The sequence below is a fragment of the Camelus ferus genome, chromosome 1 (genome assembly GCF_009834535.1).
Source record: "Camelus ferus isolate YT-003-E chromosome 1, BCGSAC_Cfer_1.0, whole genome shotgun sequence".
NCBI classification, from domain to species: Eukaryota; Metazoa; Chordata; class Mammalia; order Artiodactyla; family Camelidae; genus Camelus; species Camelus ferus.
The window spans coordinates 90,470,075-90,495,588 of record NC_045696.1 but is presented as its reverse complement, the minus strand read 5'-3'; the positions used below and the strand labels follow the sequence as shown (position 1 = coordinate 90,495,588).

Below are 25,514 nucleotides of genomic sequence, written 5' to 3'. Positions count from 1 at the left end.
TTGAATTAACCAGGTGTGTGATGTCATATGAGTGAAGCAATAAATTTGAATTTTTTCAGCCTACTCTTGCTCCTAAAAATTTTAGCCAAGCAAAACTATCTAAGGTAAATGAGATGCACAGTCTGGCTCTCTCTGTCTTAGGGAAAAAGTTTGAAAAGGAGGCTGCCAATGTGTCATCTCTTCCCCAGCCAATCGATCAAGGTCATAGATCAGCTAGAAATTAGGGTCAGAAGTCCCAGCTAGTCATAGAGGTGCACATGCCTGGAGTGTGCCCTTGCTTCTGGGAACCAAGTGAGCCAGCAGGAAGGGGTGGGGAGATAGATGAGAACCTTAACTCCAGCATGTGAGCCACAAGTAACAATATGTAGTAGAGTAATTGTTACCTACTGTGATGGCTTTAAAACATGTCTGCAGATTCTCTGACACTTCTCCCACTGAGCGGTGGGGGTCTATATCCCCTTTCTTGAATCTGGGTCGATCGTAGTGACTTGCTTTTAACCAACAGAATGCATCAGAAATGACACAGTGTAACTTCCAAGACTAGTTCAGGAAAGGCTTATGCCTAATTCTCTTGGGATCTTCACCCGGGAGCCCTGAGCTGCCCTACAAGATGACCAGTTGCTCAAGGGCTGCCATGTTGTGGGAAAACCTAGGCTATTTGGAGAGTCCAGATGTTGGTGTCCTGGCTGACAGTTCCAACTGAGGTTCTGGCCAAAAACCTGCATGTGAGTGCATACTCCTCCAGCCATAAGTCCCCCTAGCTGAAGCCCTATGGATAATCCATCTTCATTTCCCAGTCTAAATTCCTTACCCACAGAATCTATAGCATAATAAAATGGCTCTTTCATACCACAAAGTTTTGTGGTGGCTTGTTACACAGCACAAGTGGCCAGACACCAATCCTACCAAGTCACTGAAGGTCTGATTGAGCCAATACTTATGAACACTGATGTTTATGTGGAGGTCTGCTGAAAGCTGGGCGATTGCCCCTGTTAGCAGAGAGGCTGCCTGGCATGGTGCCATGAGGATGAGCTTGAGAGTTAAACCTCCACCCTGCCTCCTGAGCCTCTGATCCATAATCTAGTAAACAGGAGAAGTAACTTCTACCTTGCAGAGTTTCTATGTGAATTAGAGTTGATGTGTATACCGCACTCAGCACAATGCCTAGCAAAGAACCGGAATCAATTCAGCAAATAGTTAAAAATAACAGTGCTATAATTTTCTGATTTTATATTCCCTGTCATTTCACTTAGATTGAAGCTTTATTCTCTTGTGAGTGATCTTATTTTATAAAGCCAACTCACCATATACAGCTAAGTTGGATAGACAAATCTATTACAGTATTTGCATTAAATGATAAATATAATTAGAAAATGATTGAGATTTGGGATTAGCAAATACAAACTACTATGTACAGAACAGACAAACAACAAGGTCCTGTATAGCACAGGGAACTATAGTCAATGGCAATATAGTAACCTATAATGAAAAGGAATGTGACTATATATATATATATATATATATATATATATATATATATATATATAAAAGAAAAAGTGAGAGTGCCATGTAAAAACAAATACTGGGTTATTTAGCACCTTTAGCTAGAAATCAGCATGTCCTAACAAAGCTGACTGCCTTGAATAAGACTGAATGAGCCATAATCATCAAAATGACTGAGAATTAAGAAACAAAATTAATTCCCAAAGGTAATCACTATAGATCTCATTAGTTCAGGAACAACCTACCTTAGGACTTTAATTAAAAATAATATTTATTCCAAAGAAATGAGCGCTGGCAGGTTTCTGCAGAATCCATAATCTTGGTTATGCTAAATCTTCTTATATTCAGGCAGACATCATTAATCTCATTTGAGACGCCCTCCAGTCTGACAGCCCTTACAGCACTGGGGCTCTTTCTTGAAGCAGCCTTTTTATCTTCACAAAAGAGTTATAACTCATGCAGATACCTAATGTAAAAAGGTCTAGGCAATTAGAGACATCACTCTGAGATCTATACTGGCATATTATGTTAGAAAACTTCTCATAATGAGTTTGTTCTCAACTGGAGGCCAGTATCTCAACACTATTATCAAATTAATGGGGGTTATTTTATTATTTTATGTATTTATTCCTACCATTCTTTGTTCCAGAGAAGCATCGGGTATTTTATAATAATTCATAGGCTATGATCAGAGAAAAGAGAAATTATAACAAGTCAATGAAGAAAATAGAGCCAAGGAAAGAATGAGAGTAGAGAAGGCAAGAAGTTAGAAGGAATGAGGTTAGTACCCCAAACGCATGTTGTAAAGTTCTGTCAACTTATCCACTCTCAAGCTTGCCAGCTGATTGTTGGCTTATATTCCAAGTCTTGTACAGTGATTGATTCTAAGAATTTTGTTCTCTACCTACTCTGATTATTTTTGTACCAGTTACTAGTAGATGCATGCACTGGGGTGAATAGTGTTCCCCAATACCGCCAAATTCTTGTCCAGCTGGAACCTGTGAATGTGACCTTATTTGGAAATAGGGTCCTTGCAGAAGTGATCAGTTAAAATGTGGCACTCTGTTATGACAGCTCTAAGAAACTAATACAACCCTTAAAACATTTTTCTTCCTAAGAACCTAGAGTATATGTCCAGTTTGAATATAAGGATTTGAAGGGGGAAAAAAGGAAGAAAAGAAATTCCGAAAGTGCTGTCTGGTAAGCTTTCTGTTTAAAACTGATGGCTCTCCTATACATGGTGGCCGGAGACAAAACAAGTAGCAAGTAAACAAGTGACACATATTAAGAGGGGAAAAAAATCTTGGGAGCATCCAATCACATTTAGTTTAACAGATTATTTTTATATGGATAAATTGGCTTTTGATATTTTATTGCATATATTATGAGAGTGCAATTTTTCTAAAGCTGTACCAGGAGGACAGTCTTCAGTAAGACCACTGTCCCATTCTATAGCACCTGAGAGACTGCCGTCTCCTTTCCCTCCCATTGAGGAAGGGGCTTACCTAGAGCTGGACTTACAGCCACCAACACTTCATCTAGGAAAATTGGAACACAAGCATTTTAGAGCACAGGCAAGATGATTTCAGACCTACTTTAAGACAAGAGAATTGGAAAGGTAATATAATACCCCAAACGGATAAACTTGTGCCAAACTTTTGCAAACCAGATGAAAGTACTGGCTTGTAATCTAAATACCCTGCAGAAATGAAACTCCTCCCTCGTGGTCCCAATATTTTAAGATATGAACAGCCAGTGATGTGGTGGTGACTGGTATCCACTCACAAAGCCTTTGGCTGGGAGTCAAGGCACTTAGCTCTCACGACACCAGCTTCTCCATCAGTGCGGTTTCGAGCTACATTCAGAAGCCAGTTCACTGGGCTGAAGTATCCTCACTTGGCAGGAAGACTCACACTCACAGTAACTAGATCACAGACTCAGCCCACAGGCTTGTTTTGGTTGCTCTGCTCGGGTATTTTGTTTTTATAATTTCTAACTTTAAAAAATTGGGAGATTTCACGTGAAATTCCGTATTACTAGCGGGCATGAATTTCTGCAGGGTGATCATCTACAGCTGAATAGAAGTTCCCCTGTTTGCTGGAGGCAAGCCCCCTCCAGTGTGTGCCGTACTGTGCACGCCCCTCCAGGAGCCCGTGGCCTATAGCACAGAGATGAGCGCAGTCTCCCAGGCAGAATCTCAGGGTTCCACTCCCGGATGTGTGACCTTGAGCAAGTGGTTTTTCTTCCTCTGACCCTCAACTTCCTTTCATGTAAAATGGGCATAATAATAGTGTCTATCTCGTGAGACTGTCTGAGGGATTAAGAGTTACAACATGCAAAGCACTTAGCGTGGTACCTGGCACACATGGAAACTCACTAAGTGTTTGTTGTTATTTTATTATTAATTCTTATTCTCATTATCATCTTACCTATCCCATTCCTATCACTTTTATTACTTACCTGGCTTCTATTGGTGTTTGTGTTTTGACTCCAGCTCCAGGTAAAGCCCGACCCTCAGTTGGAGGTAAGGGAGACAGCTAGTCTCCTATGCGCTAGACAGCTGGGAGGCAGGACTTACACCCAGTGCATCAATCAAGAGCTGAAATTTCACTGTCAAACAACCTGGCTTCCAGTCCCAACCTTACTACTTCCTAGCAGTATGTCCTTACACAAACTACTTAACTCTCTAAAGCCTGTGTTTATTCACTTCTATAAAATAGTAATGGATCTGTTGTGAATTAATGTGCCTAGCATATGGTTGATTTTAGCTTTTATCATTAAGAACACCACAGCATTCTCCTGCCCCCTAGCAATCCCAGGGCTGGCCCACCTCAGTTTCTCACAACAGGCTATAAGTGCCACTCAGTCATTTTAGCCCTGCTGGATGCTGCATCCCAAGGGGGCTTCTAGGTCTGAGAGATAATATGAATTAGGAATAAACCAGGTATATCTTGGAGTCACGTACTATTGCTACCTGTCACCCCTTTATCTTGTTATCCCAAAATATATACCGCAGGTATCAGTAAAACTTGCATGCCTTGAAATTAAAAGCAACTTTTCTAAGAGGGAAGCAAATTTTTTTTCCCCTACCACTTCAAACAGTAAAAGCATCTAAGCATATGACAAGGTTGAAGGCATTCAAGTTCTTAAAGTTTTCCTAAATAATTCCCTCAAGCCCTGGACAGCCTTCTCATATGATTGCCTTCTCAGTGGGACATCTACCCACAGCTTGAATTCTCTCCAAATCTTATCAAAGGTTTAAAAATAACTTTAAAAATTATGCTTTAGACAGTCACATTAAACAGTTCCTGAGAACAGATGACCACAACGGTATTTCTTATAGAATGCCATCTATTATTCAGCTTGTTTTAGGCTCTGTGATTCTAAGTTTTCTTTTTTTTTTTTTCTTAAAAAACAACAAAGTGTCTCTTCTATACTAGACACAAAAGAAATACAGACAACTGTAAACATCAAAGAGTTGACTCAATAGAAAAGTCCTCCTTATGAAATTATTGTCTGTAGAAAGAAGTTTTCTGAATTTCAGTGACAGTAAAGATTAAAACACAGCTGAATGTTAAATTGATTTTAAAAATTAGTCAAGTTGTGTACAAGAATAGTCATAGCAGCTTTAGTCTTAAAAGCCAAAAAGAAAAATAAAGGAACAATATAACTCTATCAACAGTAGTTGGGTAAATTACTTGTGGTAAATTCATACAATAAACTACTACACAGCAATGAAAAAAATAAACTACTGCTACACACAATCATATGAGTAAAATTTACAGACATAATGTTAAGCAAAAGAAGCAAATCTCAGGATACTAGTTACCTTTGAGAGAGATGGTTTAAGAGGGAACATGAGAGAATTTTCTGGGGTATTTGAAATGTTTTATACCCTCAGCTGAGTGGTCTTTACATAGGTTTACTCATTATGTAAAATTTTATCAAGCTGTACATTTAAGACTGGTGGATTTTACTATATTCAAATTTTGTCCCTCAATTAAAAAGTAAATTTAAAAACTAAGTCAGTCTTTGAATGTGGATTTTCATTATCTACATAACATGGCTCCATTATGGGCTCTATGGAAAGTCTGAGTTTTATTAAAAAATGAATAACATTTGTATTTTACATTGTCATTCAGGTTCTTTGTTTTTGGAGTAATAGTCCTTGTTTTATTCACTGAATGACATTTTTGTTTTTGTTTTCAGGAAAATTCAGAAACCTTTTCATGTACATAAACCAAAACAACCTATGTCAAAGTTTGGACAGTCCTGGCAGCTTCACACGTATGTCATCTCACACCATCAAGTTCTCTTTCATTATGAGAACAGCCTGTGGGGGGGCAGGGTATAGCTCAAGTGGTAGAGCCCATGCCTAGCATGCACAAGGTCCTGGGTTCAATCCCTAGTTACTTCCTCAAAAAATAAATAAATCTAATCACCTGTGCCCCACCACCTCCTAAAAATTTTTTTAAAAAGAGAGATTCTGTTTAAAAACAAACAAACAAAAAAGATAGTTAAAAAAAAAAACAAACCCTGCCTATGGATGTAGTAGGAAGAAAGAATTTAATAACGAAATTTTTCCTCTGTGAACTCAAATTGGCTTTGAAGTTTTACTTCGCTGAAGGAAAACTTGCTTTACAGAGTATGTTTCTCAAAAGGAGAAGAATGCTAACTGTCATTTAGGATGGATGAGACCATTCTTCATTGTGGGAGGCTGTGTCACACCTTGTGAGATGCTTAGTGTCCTGGCTGCACCCAGGGAGGGGAATAAAGATGCCTTCAGAGTTGCAGCATGGTCGGCAACCAACTGCACCTTGCCATTGTCTCCCTGGGAGAGAAGGAAGGGTCACTCCCAATGGAATGGGAGAACAAAATATAAATTAAGTTCAACTACAGGGAAATCAAGTTACATTCCTTGCTCATGAGTTTGTGGATGAGCTGGGTACGCATTAACTTCTGACTAGTGAAAAGAATTCAGGCTTGGGAATGGGGCTGCCATGACCAAGTGTGCGACACCTAAGGGGGCACTAGTCATATTATATACATTGTAGATTTGTAAATTGATTAAACAATTGTCCCATTAATAGAAGTATCTTGTGAGAGAGGTACCTGTTCCTAATTTGAACAATGATGTCGTCCAGACCAGAGGCGACCGTGACAGGGAGTATGAGAACCTTGGACTTATGCTTTTATTATGTAAGTCACTTATCAGTATGCACGATTGCCCCATTTTTCGTAAAGCTATAATGCAAGCCTGTAAGGGGGTTGGTAAGACAGCTAGTTGACAAGAGAATAACACTAAAAAGAATGAATCAAACCTTTTATAAAAATTGGATTTGTGATACAACTTTACATTTTTAAAAATTTGAAAAAAGAGGTATGGGGTTAGGAGAGACATCCCCAAATGATGTCAGTTCATGAGCATTTAGTGCCTCAGTAATATTTTCACTGTGCCCCCGGGTCTGAAGAAATACTGAATAGTTAGTTCTGTTTATTACATAGTGAGTCCAAAAACTTAAGTATGCGTGCCCTAAAAACTCAGTAGCCTTTTTAAAAAAAATTACATACATCAAAAGAAAAGAATTTTAGATCATTCTTAAATAATCACACTGACAGGTGTGTCTGGTCTAGCATGGCTCAACTTCTCAAACTTTGGGAACAGATTGAACTCTCTGCCACCATCCTTTCCTGTTCCACGATGATTTTCACAAGGTACTTCCTTGTCATCATGGTAACTTCTAAAAACCTACCTTTCCGAAGCTATGATACCACCTAAAGGAATGTAGTGCAATATTGAAATATGTGACCCATCTCAAGCTAGTAGTTTCACAATGTCTCATAGATGTTAAGTTTCTGTTTCCCTCAAAATTTTTAAATGTTCCATGTGCCCCCTGTGAGTTTGCTGTGACTTCTACTCCTGCAGCATCTCTGTGCACAATTTAAACAAAGGGATTAGGACAATGAAACCCTAGACACATTGAAATTAACTGCAGTGAAGATGTGTGTAATGGCCTAACACCCATGGTAAATCTGAAAGTCCAGCACTCACGAGCCTGTATATTTCTTCTTGGGAACTTGAGATAATGTCTTCAGAAGCATTTTGAAAATTCTGAAGTGCTAAAACAATAATAATTGCAGAATTAGCTGGTAAAAGCACTATCTGCTAGAGTGTAAACTCTAAGAGACCAGGGAATTTTGTAGCTTTGATGCCTAGAATAGTGCCTGGGATACAGTTGGTTTTTAATAAATAGTTGATGAATTAATGGATGAAAGAAAAGAAGACACTGATATTTCAAAGTCTTGGTGTTTTTAATAGGGTTATAGGGTTGTAGGATTAGCTTGGGTCTCATGTTTTTCTCTGTATTCTCTCAACTCAGTCAGTGACCTTCCCAGTGAAACCTAAGTTGTAGTGTGGTTAGAGATATGTACGTAAAAGTGCTTCGTATATAGAGGTACTCAGTAAGTGATTAATTTTTTACAGGGAGTTTAAGTAGGGTAGTGGCCAGAATGTAAGCTTTGGAGTAGGACTAATTTGGATTTGAGTTGACTAGACAATTATCAAATTTCCCTGGGTCTCAGTTTTTCCGCATGTAATATCGAGATAAGCATCTTAGCCTATAGGGTTGTTGTAAGGATTAAATGAGAAAATGTATGTAAAGCACTTAATGCAATGCCTGGGACAGAAAAGTATAGACAGGAATTATTATCCTAATAGGTAATTTTCACTTTACTTGGCTCATCTCATTCCTCTGAAGGTAAGTTCCAGGACTTATGAATAGTACATCATACACACCAGGCACATGCTGCCTCAGGACCGTTGTAGTGGCCTGGAATGCTCTTCTAATAGATGTCCACTTCCTTCCAGTGAGTCTGCTCAAATTTACCTTCTCAATGAGGTCTACAGAGACCTCCCTATGTATAATTGCACACCTCCATTCCCCTTACCATTTTTTTCTCCTGACACCTATCACCTTTTAACATACTACTTTCTCATCATTTATTTTCGTTATGTTCTCACAAGAATATAAACCCCAGGAGGACTGGGATTTTCATCACTTTGGTTCACCAACACCTCAATGTTTAGATCAGTGCCTGACAGAGTGTAGGCACTCAATAACTATCTGTAAAATTGAATTGAATTGAATTGATTTGAATATATTCCCAATGAATTTTATATTTTTTAGTTTGGGTCCATTATTTAGTTTGTCAGCATGATTTTGAAAAATATTAACCTGCCTTCATCTTGCATCTTTAAGTGTGGCCCATCATCCACATTCCATGCAGCTAGCCCTCCCCAGGGAAAACTCCAGGTACCCCGCCCAGTTCAATTACTGGGTGTGTGAACCTTGGCAATTTTCTTAGCCTCTCTGTGTCTTGGTTGCATTACCTACAGACATAGAGATAAAAAACATTGCTACTCTATAAAAATCCAATGAAGATTCAATTATTTAATGCACATGAAGTACCTACAACAGTGCCTGGCACACACTCAATAAATATGAGCTATTGTGATTCTTTTAACAGCCAAGCCCAGGACTCTCTCTCCTTGGGCCTGATCTGCATCTCTCTTCTCCCCTGCTCTGGTATTCATCCTCTCCAGACCCACCTCTTCTTTCATCTCCTACCTCTTACCCACCCAATCTGAACTTAGGAGGTCTCTTTAGTTTCAACTCTCCTTTATCCTCTGCTAACTTTTTTTTTTTCCCTTAAGCATTTGCCATTAGGCCCAAACTGCTTTTAAAAGCTTTAGGAAATTCCCTGACTAACCTGTGCCTAGACTAAAGCTTTCATGTTTTAACAATGTGATTCTAAAATCCCCATGGGAACAAGAGGAAAAAACTTTTCACAAATTGCTTTATTGACCTTAATCCAGGACTATTTTAATACTGTCATTTTTTTTTACCAATAACTTCCCCATTCCATTTAATTTTTTTAAAGGGTGGCCTACTTAACATCTTGGGCTGTATTATTTTAAAGAGAAAATAATTTCAGTTCTTCTAAAACATTTTTATTGAAACTAACTAAGAAGAACCCTAATATGTATATGCTCTCTGAATTTCATTCTGAGGCCATAGAGGAAAATATCCTCTTCCCTGGAAGGGCTACGCTACCTTAACTTGGGCTGTGAAGTCGGCCCTACCTCATGCCACCAATCTCAAGAAAGGGGGGCTGCCAGAGAACTTGGCTAAAGGTGGGGAGGTAAAAGGTCCAAAGGATTAAATTTCCGGCTCCCAAAATAACCCCTGAGTACTCCTGCCGCCTCCGTATCAGGCCCTGCAGGCTTCTTCGTGCTGGCTGGGTGCCACCTCCCTGGCCCAATCCCAGGAGGCCCTGTGCAGCCATAGATGACCCTCTATCCCCACAGGACAGCCCTCTAGAGAGGCTGGGGATCCCACTGAATTAAGGATGGACATGCAAGGTGCATTTTCTCTCTTCTTAGACTCATCATTCGTCTCTTTATTTTATGTTCCTTCTTTTTTTTTTTTTTTTTTCTTTCTCTCCTCCACTTGTCTCTAGTCTCCTGGAAAGCCTTGGAACAGTGTTTTTCCAAAGCTCAGTAATGTGAGAACTACTGTCACGATATCCTCTCACCTGCCCCCAACATGTCCAAATCCCAACTATACTAGTTTCCTTAGATTAACTCATTTTTTCACTTAAATTTTTAAAGACTAGCTATTGATATATAGCACCACTTTAAATGTAAAACCAGTTTCACTTGCCATAAATAGAAGGCTCACATATAAATGCAATTAATACAAAAATATATAGTAGTGGAATTTTAGTTGGCTATGGTTGCTTGTTGCAGGCCTTGTACTTGAGTCCTACTCTTTAAGTAATGCTGGAGAAGTGTTAAAGACATACCAGCATCATAGTGAGGCTTGCTCCTTAAATAGGGACTGGGATGAAGACAGAAAAGAGCAACATTCTCATCTGATTTTCAAATTACCATGCCTACCTAAAACTTTAGCATTTCCCACTTTGGGAAACACTGCATTCAGTTTAGGCTCACAAAAGTCCTAAGTTTTGTTGAAATCTGATAGGCCTCATCCCATTTCTCTCAAGTACTGAGTACACCATTTACTAACTTCACTCAGAAAATTTTTGCACATTTTTTTTTGTTATTTGTTCACATAATTTGTTCACAGCTTCTGACCAGCCACCACAGAGTGTTTCGGATATAGAACTTTGGTGTGGATCACAAAATGTGGCCGGTGGAATGGGTCTTTGGATGTCATTTAGCCCAAATCTTGATCCATCTCCATCTTCCCGAAGAGACTTGGGATTCGAAGCCCAGGGCGATTTGCCCAAGGTCACATAGAGGGTAGACTAATTTTTGTGTTCCTGCAGCCCAGAGAACAGGCTATCTCGTCCTGCAGGAGACTTCACGGTGGTTTGCCTGGCTGGAGCGAGGCCAAACCTTAAGCCTCCACTGTGTTGATCGCGGTTGCCACGGCAGCGGCACATTGTTCCCCGCCTCATCTTGGTGACGTTACGGGACCAGCGCCCAATGGGAAAGCCGCTCTCCGCCAGGCACCGCCTTTCCCAGCCGGCTCGGCCGTCGCGGCCGGGAGGGAAGCGTTGACAGTGCTGCGGAGGCTGGCTGGGGTCGCGGCCGCGGCAAGTGACATCGTTTTCCAATCTGTCCGCGTCCGCAGCCGCCCGACACGGAGCCAGGATGTTCGGGATGCTGAGCAGCAGCTTTGAGGATGATCCCTTCTTCTCGTGAGTGTCGGGGCCCGGGACCCCGCGGCCGCGAGGGAATTCAGGGATCTTGAGCGGAGCTGTTAAGGGAAAAGAGCGAGTTAAAACTCGACAGACGGCGAGACGGAATTCGGGTGACTACCGGAGGCAGCTTGAGGGAGAGGAAGACATGGGGACATGAGAGGGAAGGGAGAAGAGGGTTTAGTGGGATGTCAGGGCGAGGAGAGGAGAGAAGGATTCGGGGGCGTGAGGTGGGGGTGGGGGGCAGTCGAGCAGGCCCCCCTCCCCAACAAACCCGGGTGTGGGCTGCTCTCAACCTGGCGCGACTTCAGGTACTGCGCACCCCCCACCCCCACGCTTCCTGCGTTCGGGAGTCCAGTCTTCACAGCTGCAAAGGCGTTGCTTGTGACGAAACTGCCCTCTCGGTGGACCGTCTGGTGAGGATTATGCTCACAGGACCCACGCTTGTTTCAATTTCAAATGAGGGGTAGGGAATACTTAGTAGAGGACAAGTCTTCGAAAAGGGAAGCGTTTTAAAAACAGTATTGTCCATTATACTTGTTTATAAGAATATTAAGTTAGAGTTGTGCTGTCTCTCCCCTCGAAGTGGTTGGAAGTTGCCAGGTACACTGTTTTGTTTGCTTACTTTGTTACAAAGGTAGCCTTGTTTGGAAAGGGACTCTTCTTTCTGTCAAAAGTAGGGCAGGGAAGCAGAGAGAGGGTGCATTTACCACCTCAGGTAAACAAGTGCCAACCCCTGTAAACGGTTCCAAGTGAAATAATGTGGTGCCTTAAAACGAAGGCATCCAGAAACTAGTGGCATTATGATCTCATTTTCTGGGTTTTGTCTTTTTTTAGTTCTTCCTCTAGCGATTATGTAAAAGAACACAATCTAGTTGGATCCCTAAAACAGGAAAAATTGTGTTACTTTTTTGCCCATGTGTTTTGCCAGTTTGAATTTCGACTTGCTGTCTTAATTTATTTTGATCACTTCTATTCTTTATGCAACTTGGAGACCATTTTTTAAAAGGTTAAAATATTAAGTTTACTATGTAGATTTTTGTTTGCTTTTGAAGGAAAATATTATATTGGCTTAAATGTGTTAGTACTATATTAAAACAAAATGTAAAAGTAATAATTGAAAAGAAATTAACAGAACAAAAGATGAAATGATTAATGTAGAAAAATTAAATGATTAACTTTTTACTCTAAAGGTTATTCATTATAATTAAGGGGTATACGGACTCAGGCAAATTTATTATACTGTTTTAGTTAACTTGTTTAGGAGTGGTTGGGACGTTTATGATCAGTGTCGTTTTAACAAATTTCAAATTGTATATTATGATTTCCTCTTTAAAACCCTCTGAGAGTAGGGACTAAATATATCCATAGAGTAAATGAGCTGTTGAGGTGGTTCTTATGTAATTGTGACATCAGTACAATGGGTGACAGTTAAGAAGATTATGACAAAGCTTTTGAGTTGTATTGTCCTTGATTATGTCATAAAGAGCAATGACCTTAACCGTGAATGTATAATCAGTACCTTCTTTAAAATGTCAAGCAGAAGTGTAATTTAAACTCTTGGGTGACTATTTCTGAGCAAAGGCAATGAACCCAAGAGTCTGGGTCAGAAATAGTAACAGACCACAAATAGTAGGCATACATCAAAGGACACTCTTGCCCTGAGCTTAGGACAGATAGGACCACCAGTTACATGTCAGTAGGTCTTTCAGTCATCACTCTGTGGCCTTCTTCAAATGCAGGCAGCCATGTCATAAAAATTTGGGATAAAATTATTGTAATTAACTTTATAAAACTAATTTATACTTATAATTTTTTTGCTTCACAATTAATAATATAGAGAATAAATGTAATTAGGGGAGGTAATGGAGAAAGAGAATATGAGTTTAGTAATCTGTCATTTGTCCCACTCCTGTTACCCGAACCCCAAACAAAATGAGTATCCATTACTTAACATAAGGAATTCATAACGATGACAGGTTCCTTATTAAATCATCAACTAACCTTAAGGAACACAGAAAGGTTCCATGCTTATCATCTTTTATATAAATATCCCAATTGCTAACATTTTGGGTCTGGTCCCTAGTGGCTATTTTAATGTCTGACATGTAGAAAGTATTCAGTAAGTAATGTTTAATAACAGTCTGATGTCGTTTACTCTGTTTGTAGTTGATGTGGTATTTAGTTGATTGCTGGATTGCTGAAAGTAATCAGCTGGTCCCCAATTTACAATGGTTCCACTTAAGATTTTTCAACTTTGCAGTGGTGTGAAAACAATACATATTCAGTAGAAACCATACTTTAAATTTTGAATTTCAGTCTTTTCCCAGACTAGTGATACGTGGTAGAATGCTCTCCTATGAAGTGGGCAGAGGCAGCAAGCCAGCTCAGTCAGCCACGCTGTCACTAGGGTGAACAACCCATCCACTCACAACCATTGTTTTTCACTTTTAGTACAGAAATTGCATAAGGTGTTCAGTACTTTATTGCAAAATAGGCTTTGTTTTAGAGAATTTTGGCCAACTGTAGGCTAATGTGTTCTGGGCACATTTAAGGTACACTAGGCTAAGCTATGATGTTTGGTAGATGAGGTGTATTAAGTACATTTTTGATGTACAGTTATTTTCAACTTATGATGGAGTTATCAGGACATGACCCCATCGTAAGTTGAGGAAGATCTGTATTTACATTCAAAGGGTGCTATTGTTGATGTTGGCACTTTCTAATTTAAATGCTACCATTTTCTAAATAATTCATTAGCTCAGAATCAGGGTTATCAATAACAAGCACACACTACCAATTTGCTAATTCATCAAAAGTGGCAGACAAAAAATTTATACTTCTTGGACATAAAATTTGAATTTTTCAAAAAGTAAAGACTGGGTAAATACAGTGGTCAAATTGTTAAACACTAAGGATTTTAAAACAAAATCTGTAGCTTTGAATTCAAATATATTCACTTTCAATGTTCATCTTCCTGTAACAGTACATGTTAAATATTTTATCAGAAAAGTAAAGGGAAACTTTAAAAGTGATATTTTAAAGTTTGGTGTTTTATTATGTATTTGAGACTTTTTGATGTATCATAATATGTTTCAGAGCTGAAGTTTTATCAGTGAAAATTGCCTCACAGTATACCTTCATATATATCTTTTAAAATAAATAATACTTGTAATTTGGTTAAAAGCACTAAGACTAAAAGCTAGCACTTCCTGGCATGCAGCTTTCCCTCAAGAATACTACTTTCTCCTCTGATTTGTATTTGCTTAAGAACAGAAATATGGATGGATGGATAGGAAAATTAATTTGAGGTTAAAATGGTTTGGACATCTATCCTATACCCTAAAAAACTGATTATTAAATATAAAAGTTTACGTATATGTAGTATAACCTAGAAATTTCTACGTTGTACAGAAACATAAACTTTGAATCTTCTGAGTTATAGAAATGAAATCCTGATCATGCAAGTCTACAAAGAATAGCTGTGTTACCACTTATCAGCTGTTATAAAGACTCAGAAACAGGTTGGCAAATCAGCCTTATTCTTCATCATAAATTGTTAACATTCCTTTAAGCCACCCAAACTCTCCATATGGGCGCCATATTGTGATGACCACAATATGGTTGTTAAAGAAACCCTGCATATATTCACAGGATGTTACTTTTTTTAATCTCCTTGCTTTCATCAGGGGCTAACATTTACATGTCTATAATTCTGTTTTTAATTTTTAAAATTTATTTACTTTGCTCTTTGGAAGTAGTGGGAGGATACTGCTTTGACCAATTCGCTGAGATGAAAGTGAATGTAATGCATTCCACATATAAGATAGGCATTGACTGAGATAGTCATTTTCTTGAGTGAGAATATTGCCATGGCAGGAAATAAAATAAAATCACCTTATTAGATAAGCTAGGCTGTTCATTTGGGGCATCTTTGATTTGTTAGGTACAAACTTGAGTTAGGAGCCAGGGAGCACAACATGATTATGACGTAGTTGCTGGGTCAGGGAATGCCATTTGGTACCATCTGTACTTACAGAATGGGAAGAAGCCATAGTCACTCCTACAACTCTTTTAACATCAAAGCCTTTTGCCATACCACCACTGTAAACTGTGCTTCTAAACGGCAGGAAAATAAAATTGCCTATGGAAATGTAATTCATTCTTCAAGTATTTCTTCGTTTTCTACTATATGCCTAGCCCTGTGGTCTCTTAGAAATTTGTAGAAGTCAAGGCCCATGCCCTAAAGATTCTCTTGTGAATGTTGTATTATTTCTAGTGTCAAAACTTAAATCATCTGATGTATTTTCTTTATGGACCCACATACCTCATTGAAACTAAGGAACATTACTTTATGATCAAGAGAGTCATAACAATCTGCTTATGCTACTATCATGTGTAGTGGAAGGAAGGAGTTTCCCTTGATGGATGGGACTGCTATGTCAATTATCTGAGACCCTGCATAATAAAGAGTAGCATAAATCAGTTGCATTTCTTTACACTAACCATGAATCAACAGAAAAAGAAAGTAAAGAAACAATCCCCTTTAAAATAGCACCCAAAGTAATAAAATATCTGGGAATAAATCTAACCAAGGAGGTGAAAGAATTGTACACAGAAAACTATAAACCATTGAGGAAGGAAATTAAAGAAGACTTTAAAAAATGGAAAGATATCCCACGCTCTTGGATTGGAAGAATCAATATTGTTAAAATGGTCACACTGCCCAAGGCAATCTACAGATTTAATGCAATCCCTATCAAATTACCCAGGACATATTTCACAGAACTAGAACAAATCATAATAAAATTTATATGGAACTATCAAAGACCTAGAATTGCCAAAGCATTACTGAAGAGAAAGAAAGAGGCTGGAGGAATAACTCTCCCAGACTTCAGGCAATACTGTAGAGCTACAGTCATCAAGACAGCATGGTATTGGTACAAAAACAGACATATAGACCAATGAAACAGAATAGAGAGCCAAGAAATGAACCCACAAACTTTTGGTCAACTAATCTTCGACAAAGGAGGCAAGAATATACAATGGAATAAAGACAGTCTCTTCAGCAAATGGTGTTGGGAAAACTGGACAGCAGCATGTAAAACAATGAAGCTAGAACACTCCCCTACACCATGTACAAAAATCAACTCAAAAGGATCAAAGACTTAAACATAAGACAAGATACAATAAACTTCCTAGAGGAAAACATAGGCAAAACATTATCTGACATACATTTCAAAAATTTTCTCCTAGAAGAAATAAAAGCAAGAATAAACAAATGGGACCTAATGAAACTTACAGGCTTCTGCACAGCAAAGGAAACCAGAAGTAAAACAAGAAGACAACCTACGGAATGGGAGAAAATCTTTGCAAATGAAACCGACAAAGGCTTGATCTCCAGAATATATAAGCAGCTCATATGACTCAATAAGAAAAAAAAAAACAACCCAATCCAAAAATGGGCAGAAGACCTAACAAGCAATTCTCCAAGGAAGACATACAAATGATCAAAAGGCACATGAAAAAAATGCTCAATATCACTAATTATCAGAGAAATGCAAATCAAAACTACAATGAGGTATCACCTCACACCAGTCAGAATGGCCGTCATTCAAAAATCCACAAATGACAAATGCTGGAGAGGCTGTGGAGAAAGGGGAACCCTCCTACACTGCTGGTGGGAATGCAGTTTGGTGCAGCCACTATGGAAAACAGTGTGGAGATTCCTCAAAAGACTAGGAATAGACTTACCATTTGACCCAGGAATCCCACTCCTGGGCTTGTATCCAGAAGGAAATCTACTTCAGGATGACACCTGCACCCCAATGTTCATAGCAGCACTATTTACAATAGCCAAAACATGGAAACAGCCTAAATGTCCATCAACAGGTGACTGGATAAAGCAGAAGTGGTATATTTATACAATGGAATACTACTCAGCCATAAAAACCGACAACATAATGCCATTTGCAGCAACATGGATGCTCCTGGAGAATGTCATTCTAAGAGAAGTAAGCCAGAAAGAGAAAGAAAAATACCATATGAGATCGCTCGTATGTGGAATCTAAAAAACAAAAACAAAAATAAACAAACAAACAAACAAAAAGCGTAAATACAGGACAGAAATAGACTCATAGACAGAGAATACAGACTTGTGGTTGCCAGGGGGGTGGAGGGTGGGAAGGGATAGACTGGGATTTCAAAATTGTAGAATAGATAAACAAGATTATACCGTATAGCACAGGGAAATATACACAAAATGTTATGATAACTCACAGAGAAAAAAATGTGACAGTGTGTATATGTTCATGAATGACTGAAAAATTGTGCTGAACACTGGGATTTGACACAACATTGTAAAATGATTATAAATCAATAAAAATGTTTAAAAGAAAGAAATAAAAGTAGCATTAACCTTTTTTACTTAGAAGCACAAGTATCTATATTCTTGTACAGGCTAGTAAAATTGTAACTCTGGGAAAAATATATATATAATATGTATTTGAGAGAGTCTTAAAAACAGGAACTTATTCTTAAGTGAAATATTATCAGCCTCTTAAAAAAAAAAAACTGTATGTTGATATTCCCAGGAGACCCAAAATCAATCTAGGAGTTAAGGCTTTTTGTGGGGGAAGGTATTTCCTAGCTTCTGATAGGTAAATAATATGGAGTGGAAAAAATGTGTTTGGTGCCAAGTTTCATTCTGTTTGATTGTGGTTTGCGTCAGCAATCTTGTAAGAGATAGTATGGTCATCATAATAGTATAAGTAAATTTTTCCTCATTTATTCAATGAAAATGCATTCTCATGGGAAATCTGTAAACTATAGAAAATTTGGTGAAGGAAATCATGCAACCCAAGATTTTAGATACTATCATTATTTTGGTGTATTTTGTTTCTATTTTCTAGATATGAAATTTTTTTCAAAATTGAAACCAAGCTTTATGGTTATAAATACAGTTTTTCCTCAACACATACCGTAAACATTTTCCTAATCTTTAGATATTCTTTAAAGCATGAATTTAGTAGCTGCAAAATATTACATCCTGTCGAAGTGAAAAGAATATTTTTCAGATAAATCTTTAACCACATTTCAAATTATTACTTTAGAGTAGTTTATGTACACAAAATGACCAGTTTATAGGATATGAACTTTGTAAAGCATCGTTATATTTTCTAATTTATTTTCCTAGAAGAATGAAACATTCATTTTTGAAAGAGAACAATATGAATAGATAGAAAAATATAATAACTCTTCTTTTTATATTTTATAAAACAAGCTATGTATTAGCTTAATTTTTGAAATATTAACACAGCTTCTTGCTACCACAAGAGACTTTGGCGTTGTTAAAAATTCAAGCTTGAACGAGAGAAATCTTAAAGTGTTATCTCCAAGCAGCTGCTGTTTTGGGTAGACATGAGTTGAACTCAGTCTGGGGTTCAGCCAGATTTCTCCCTGAATGGCTCAGACAGGTGCAAAAGCCAGACTGGGAGCCCACTTTTGTCTTAATGCTTTTTCCAACAGACAGTCTTTTGTTCATGTCATCCAAAAAAGTAAGATTTTTTTTTAGCATTTGCTGTACATATAAATATACCTACTCCTATTTAAATAAAGAGAAACCTGGGCAACATTTTAACGAGCCACAGTTAGTTGTTGAATTTTTAGCCCAAGTATAATGCAATCAGAAAAATAAATCTCATTAAGTGTTCTGTTTCTATAGGAAAATAATAGCTGTTTAATACTCATTTATTCACTGAAGAAAACTTGTATTCCCTGAAGTATCTTTCTTCATTGCATTTGACTCTCATTGACATCTCTAAAAGGAAAGTTGACTGGTTTTCTTAAGTAACTGCATATTAATGAGAGTGAACACTTTTTTCCTCCACATTTGGACCTGTATTCTAAGCTCTAAGTGTCCAGTGAGTATGGGGATCTAAGCAAAAGGACTCTCTCTTGAATCATCCATTCTAAAACATCAGATGGTATGAAATCCTTTAACTCTACATAGTTCTATTCCTTTTTTTATTCCTTAAAGATTTTTATTATGAAATGTTTAAAATATATACTACAAAAGTAGTGCAGTATAACAATACTGTGTCCTCATCACCCAGAATTTCAAAATTTACAGCTGCTTTACTCATCTCTATTGCTGCTGCTGTCTTCAAAATGTCTTAAAGCAAATTCCAGACTTCCTCTCATCTCACTTATATGTATTGCTAAATACATCTCTGAAAAATATTGTCTTCTTACATTACCATAATGCCATTTGTACAAGTAACAAAATTAACAGTAGTTTCAGTTTCTTGGTATCATCTGGCACTGAGTATCATCTAACTAGGAAATACTTTGGAATAATCTGGTTTTTGAAATAAAAATTAGAAATTCTTAAGACAACTCATTTATGGGTTTTACAACTACTTGAAACTCTGTCTCTTTAAGTAAAACTAGGGAGATGTATACACCAAATTCTGATTCCTTAATTGAAACTAACCTCTGATCTTCAGGTCTTGATTTGGGAAAGTGTAAAACTACTGACCCATTTAATTTTTAAATTGTCACAACTTCTTCATAGTGCTGGTTGCCTATTATTCTGCTAAAATAGTGATTTCAAACTTTTAATAGGTGGCAAATCTAGGAATAGTAGTCTGTTAAGTTTTCCATGCCAATCACTCCTATCAATCAGACAAAAATTCAAAACTAAAAATCCTATAAAAATTCATGGGAAAATGATCTTATTTATAATATTTTTCTGCATTGTATGTATAATATTTTTCTGCATTTTATGTATAATATCTTTACTTGATTAATCCTTAATATGTTAGTCTGTTTTTAGTTGGAAAGGAGGAAATATGAGTAATATGTAAATAAACCTAATGCTCTAGTGTCTTCATTTTATCATATTTCCTAAGTGAATTTAGTACATTTCTGTAGATAATGCTGATCATTCAACTAAATATTTTCTTCATTCTGAGAGACTCAGTTACTAATTTGGTTAAGAATAGTTTAATTTTTGGATTCCTGTTGAAATTTTTGTATTCTGTTGCATGAAGAGCATCCTCAGCCTGCACATGCTGAAGAGCTCTTTCTCTTTGTGACTTTGCATAAAATTTGTCAACAGAAAGGAGGCTAGAAAGTAGTCAAAGCAGTGTCCCCTGGTGGATGGTATGTGAAGGACAAGAGTGACGGCAGGAGAACACATGAAGTAAGAGTACTGATGTGTTACAAATTTTTAGAATCTGGATCAATTATCCAGACCAGCAGTGGTCCTAATGCAGAGGTGGTTGAACATTATTGTGCCGGTCAGGAATGCAGAGGACCTGGTGTCAGTCGTGAATACATTTCTTTTTCTACTTAACAGTTTCCTTTAAAACAGTTCATACTGCCCAAGATCTGTAGAGCAAAACCATCTGGAAACACTCTCATAAACAGACTCCTTATTAGATTTATTTAGAGAATACTCACCTTTTCGTTTTTTCACTTTAATACTTTGTAGTATCATCAGAGGTACCTGGGAAATGGCACTGCTTTCTGAGTAGAAGACTAGATTATAATTCCTGGAAATATTGACACCTAGTTCTTTATTTTTAGTAAAACTTCACTGCTGAGATATTGCTTCTGAAATGCAAAGCAATAATTTAATAATTTAGTTAACCATAGTAGTTTAAACAAAAAGAATAAATCCTTTAGATAAGTTTAAAACACTCACCATTACGCCATTTATGGTAGAATCAATTTAATGATTTGAAACATTCTAGATAGCAAATTTCTGCATTCAATTTTCAGAAATTATATTCAAGTTTAAGGCAATAAGACATCAGAACTACACAGAGTTTTTGGAGTACACCTTCTGTCTTAGCATATTTTGAAAACTAATGCCTAATTAGAAACACCTGAGAAATACTAATTTATTAAAACATAAAACTTTGTAGCATGTTACCATGAATACCAAAATTTGAGAATCTTTAGGATTTTCACAGAGATAAAATGGCATACTTTATTTTACAGCATGTTAGTGGGAATTGCCAAGAAATAAGCTTTTTTTTTAACTATTATGAAAAAAAAACACATTTATACAGCCCAAACTGAATATTTACATTGAATTTGGAATTGCAGAATTTTTTTCCCATTTCAGTTTTCCATATTTACAAGTGCACCATGAAACTTTATAAAAAAATTTTAAAAAACCTATAAAACTTAGTAACATCTAACATCTGGCAGTTAATACTTTATTTTATAAAGTATCAAAGTGCTTTACATTTTCAAAAGTGTGTTTTTGAAATATGTAATACATGTTTATGGCAAAAACTCATACAGTACAGTAGGCACAGTAGACCTGCCTCACAACAATATGGATATAATTAACAGTAAACTATACACTTAAAAATGGGTAAGATGGAAAACTCATTGAGCTGTACAGTTAAGATTGATCTGTGCACTTTTCTGTGTGTGCTATACATCAATAAAATAGCTTATTTTAAGACCAAAAAAAAAAAAGACTCCTTTCTCACCTTTGGCCCTCAGCCATCTACTCACCCTCTCAGAATGCAACCACTGTACCGTTTTGCTGCATAGCCTCCTAGGGATATATTCTATACATTTATAAGCATTTGTGCATGGATTTTTTAACATGAGTGGAGGTGGTATACTCTATATCCTGCTAATCCTTCCATATCAGTACATAAATATCTGTCTGGAGATTTTAAAGATGGCATAATATTCCATTTAAATGCTTTTAAAGTGCTGAAAAGTCTTTCATGGCTCTTTTCCTATCCTTTTTTGGTTATTGTTCCATCCAGAAACATCTGTGGGCCAGATAATTTTGTACAATGGATAGAGCAAGCAAGATGCGTTCCCTTTCTTCCAGTAGCTTCTAATCTAGGAGAAAAGACAAACAATATTTTCTGTATGTTATTTTATTTTCAGGTAGTCTTTGTTTTATAAAGAGGACTAACACAATCAGCAAGACTTCAATTGTTTTTAACTTGAATTTTTAAAAAAATTCCCCTTTTACTCCCAAGAACAGTAACCTATGCCTTTTTAAGGGAAAGAAAAGAAAGTAGAAAAAATAGTGAAGAGTACTTAAAAGAAAAATGATTAAGTAGTTGAAATAGTCAATCTTATTCAGAAGTCCTAGAATGGGAATTAAGGCTGACAAAAATAAGCGTATAACCTGCCCACCTACATTGATATTTGGTTGTGGGAAACAAAATTTACTCTAGCAATTACAGGCAGAAAACAATTTATTACAGGGCATTAAATGGCTTAGAGAATCACTGTGATGGCTGAAGAAACAAGATTCTAGACTGAACTTTCAGGAATGACTCCCAAAGTCATATCACAGATTCAGACCACAGAGGGAGCAACTTCCACTTCCAGGGTTAGGAGTCACTGAATCGGGAAGCTGCCGCTGCTCCTGGCTCCGAAAGTGTTGTGTACCTGCTAGCATGTAAGCAAAATGGATTTCACTTGCCTGTCCCCCAATACCCATAAAGCTCTAGTGATGAGACACTCAGGGTTCTGCTAATACTGCTACAGAGAAACTACGTACCTCTGTGACTGTGCTTACCAACAAAGAGAAGTAGTCATCCATATAGGCTCTGCTGCACCTCTGCCTTCCAGTTCTCAATTAATTGCCCAAAATTGGCAAAACTTAAATCCAGAATCTTAGCTTCAGTGGAGTAGTCTGTTAGGCCTTGGACTGAATGAGTTTTGGGAGGATGTGAAAATAGGAAATCTCAAATACTGAGCCAAACTAAGCACAGCTTCTCCCTCCTAATTCATATCTATAAAGTCACTTGAAATACTTTTAAGCATTTGTGCTCTGAAATTAATTTCTTTATCTTGTTCAAAATATGTAAAAAAATTGCACGTATTTGAGGAAAAGTAACATCATGAAAGACAGAAGCTATGCTCACCAAACAGAAGAACCAACATTTAAGGAAACAAAGCTAATGAAACAAAGACTATAGAAAGTGTAATTAATATCTTCAGGAGACTCCATTACCTTCAGGAGTGTGGCCACGAAAGATCCAGTGTACCAACCCTCTTGGAGATAACACTATAATGGCAGGATGAAATACAAAAACAACTTTCTGGAGAAGGTACTAGAGAATGATGACAACCAAATAGAAAATCTAGAACTGAAAAATACAATATTTTTAAGGAAAATATTCACTGGATGGGCTTAACAGTAGAATGGAGATGACATAGGAAAAGAGTCACTGAACTTGAAGGTTAATAAAAATCAATCTGAAAACAAACAAAAAAATAAAAATATTTTTTGTAGGAAAATATCAAAATATCTAACATAGGTGTAGTTGGAGAAGAGGATAAAGAGAATGAGGCATATAAATTAGTTGAAATAATAATGAAAATCACCAAATTAGTTTGGTGAAAGATAAAACTTTAGAGAGTCAAGAAGCTGGAAATATGGATAAGGATAAATATGGATAAGGATAAATATGAAGAAAACTATGCATATATCCATCATAATCAAACTTCTGAAAGCCAAAGATAAAAAGAAAAATCTTGAAACAAAAGAAAACAATACATTAACTGTATACAGGAGACTAATAATTTGAATTACCTTTGGCTTGTCACCAGACAAAACAGAGGCTAGTAGACAGTATAAAACACTTTTAAAGCGCTGCAGGGGGGAAAAAAAAACCTGACAACTTAGATTTATCTGTGAAACTATTCTTTAAGAATAAAGGGTGAAATAAATTATTTTCTGATAAAACTAAGAGAACCTGTTGCAAATATTCATACCCGCAGAACAAGAAATGTTTAGGTTCTTTAGTGAAGAGAAATGATATCACATGGCAAGTTATTAATATTAGGATATTAAGGAAAGAAGAGTGTCAAAAATGTTAAATATATGGCTAAATGTGAAAGAGCTCCAGAGATGTCAGAGGATAGTGCAGTCATTAAAAAAACAAAACAAAACAACTAACCAGAGATAAACAGAAATTTAAAATTTGACCTTAAAAGTTAAAAAAACAAAACAAAACTGTTAAGCAGAATGTTCACAACCAAAGACTGTATTAGTAACCTGGGAAACCAAGCCAAGAAATTTCTTTCAATATGCAGCACAAAAATCACAGAGGGTTAAAACTTCTACAAGGAAGGGACAGATAGAAAAAGAATAGTAAATACACACCCCAAAAAATAATTTAAGAACAATTTCTAGAACTAAAGAAAGGCTGAAATCCTTAGAACTCTGATTGAAAAGGGAAATTTAAGGATTGACAGGATCTTTTTTTAAAGTTCTATACTTGGACCCATGACAATGTAATTTTAATATAATAAAAATATATTTTAAAAAATCATAAACTTATGAAGACTATAAATTTCTTAGAAATAATGAGAACCAGATTGTCATCAGACTTAAGCAAAAATAAGGGAGATAATGAAGCAATGTCTTCAAAATACTAGGGGGAAATTATGTAGATTTCTATGCCCAGATAAGCCGTCGTGTCAATTTGAGTGTAAAATAATTTAGACATATGACTGCTCCAAGTTATTCAAATTACTAGATGTTAGAATCCAGGAAGAAAATAATAAGATGAAAGATTCAATGGTACATGAAATGCCCAAAATATGCAAATGCAGAAAGTACGTTTGTGGCTGCCAAGGGCTACAGGACGGGAGACTGCCAACAGGTATGGAATTTCTTTTTGAAGTGATGAAAATGTTCTGGAATAATAGTGGTTGCACAATTGTGAATATACTAAAAGCCACTGAACTGTTTAAAAAAAAAGATTTAATGGTAATTCAGAAGTAAACCAAACTCAACTTTTCTTGATGGAGGGAGATTGAACTAGAGGACCTGCTATCTCCTTTATTCTTCCCATGGAAACAGACCTCACCCTTTCCTCTCCTGGAGCTAACACAGGACAGATAAAAACCCAACAAACAGCCAGCTCGTTCCTGAAGTTTTGAATTTGGATGACTTGGAGAATAATGACTATGTGTTTAACAGAAATACAGACATAAGGAAGAAAAGCTGGCTAAGGAAAAAGACAATGTTAGAAATGTTAGGTTAAATGATTTTTTAGGATTGAAAGAAGAGAAACTACAAGCGTATCACAGATACAAACAAATCATAATACAACAAACAGTTATATGCCAACAAATTGGACATCTAGAAGAAATGGATATTTTCTAAAGACATACAAACCTCCGAGACTGAATCAGGAAGAAGTAGATAGTCTGAAGAAACTGATCATTAATAGTGAAATTGAATTAGTAATCAAAAACTCCCAGCCAATAGAAGTCCAGGA

At 36.9% G+C, this 25,514-nt stretch overlaps 1 protein-coding gene across 1 annotated transcript in view; it reads left to right on the top strand.

Annotated features, from left to right (window-relative positions):
* The first annotated feature begins 11,040 nt into the window (after positions 1-11,040).
* Positions 11,041-25,514, top strand: part of MLF1 (myeloid leukemia factor 1) — a 36,585-nt gene continuing 22,111 nt past the window's right edge. Inside the window, 1 exon segment of the mRNA XM_014563954.2 lies at positions 11,041-11,229. Within this exon segment, the coding sequence (XP_014419440.1) occupies positions 11,183-11,229 (47 nt within the window). The 5' untranslated portion in view covers positions 11,041-11,182.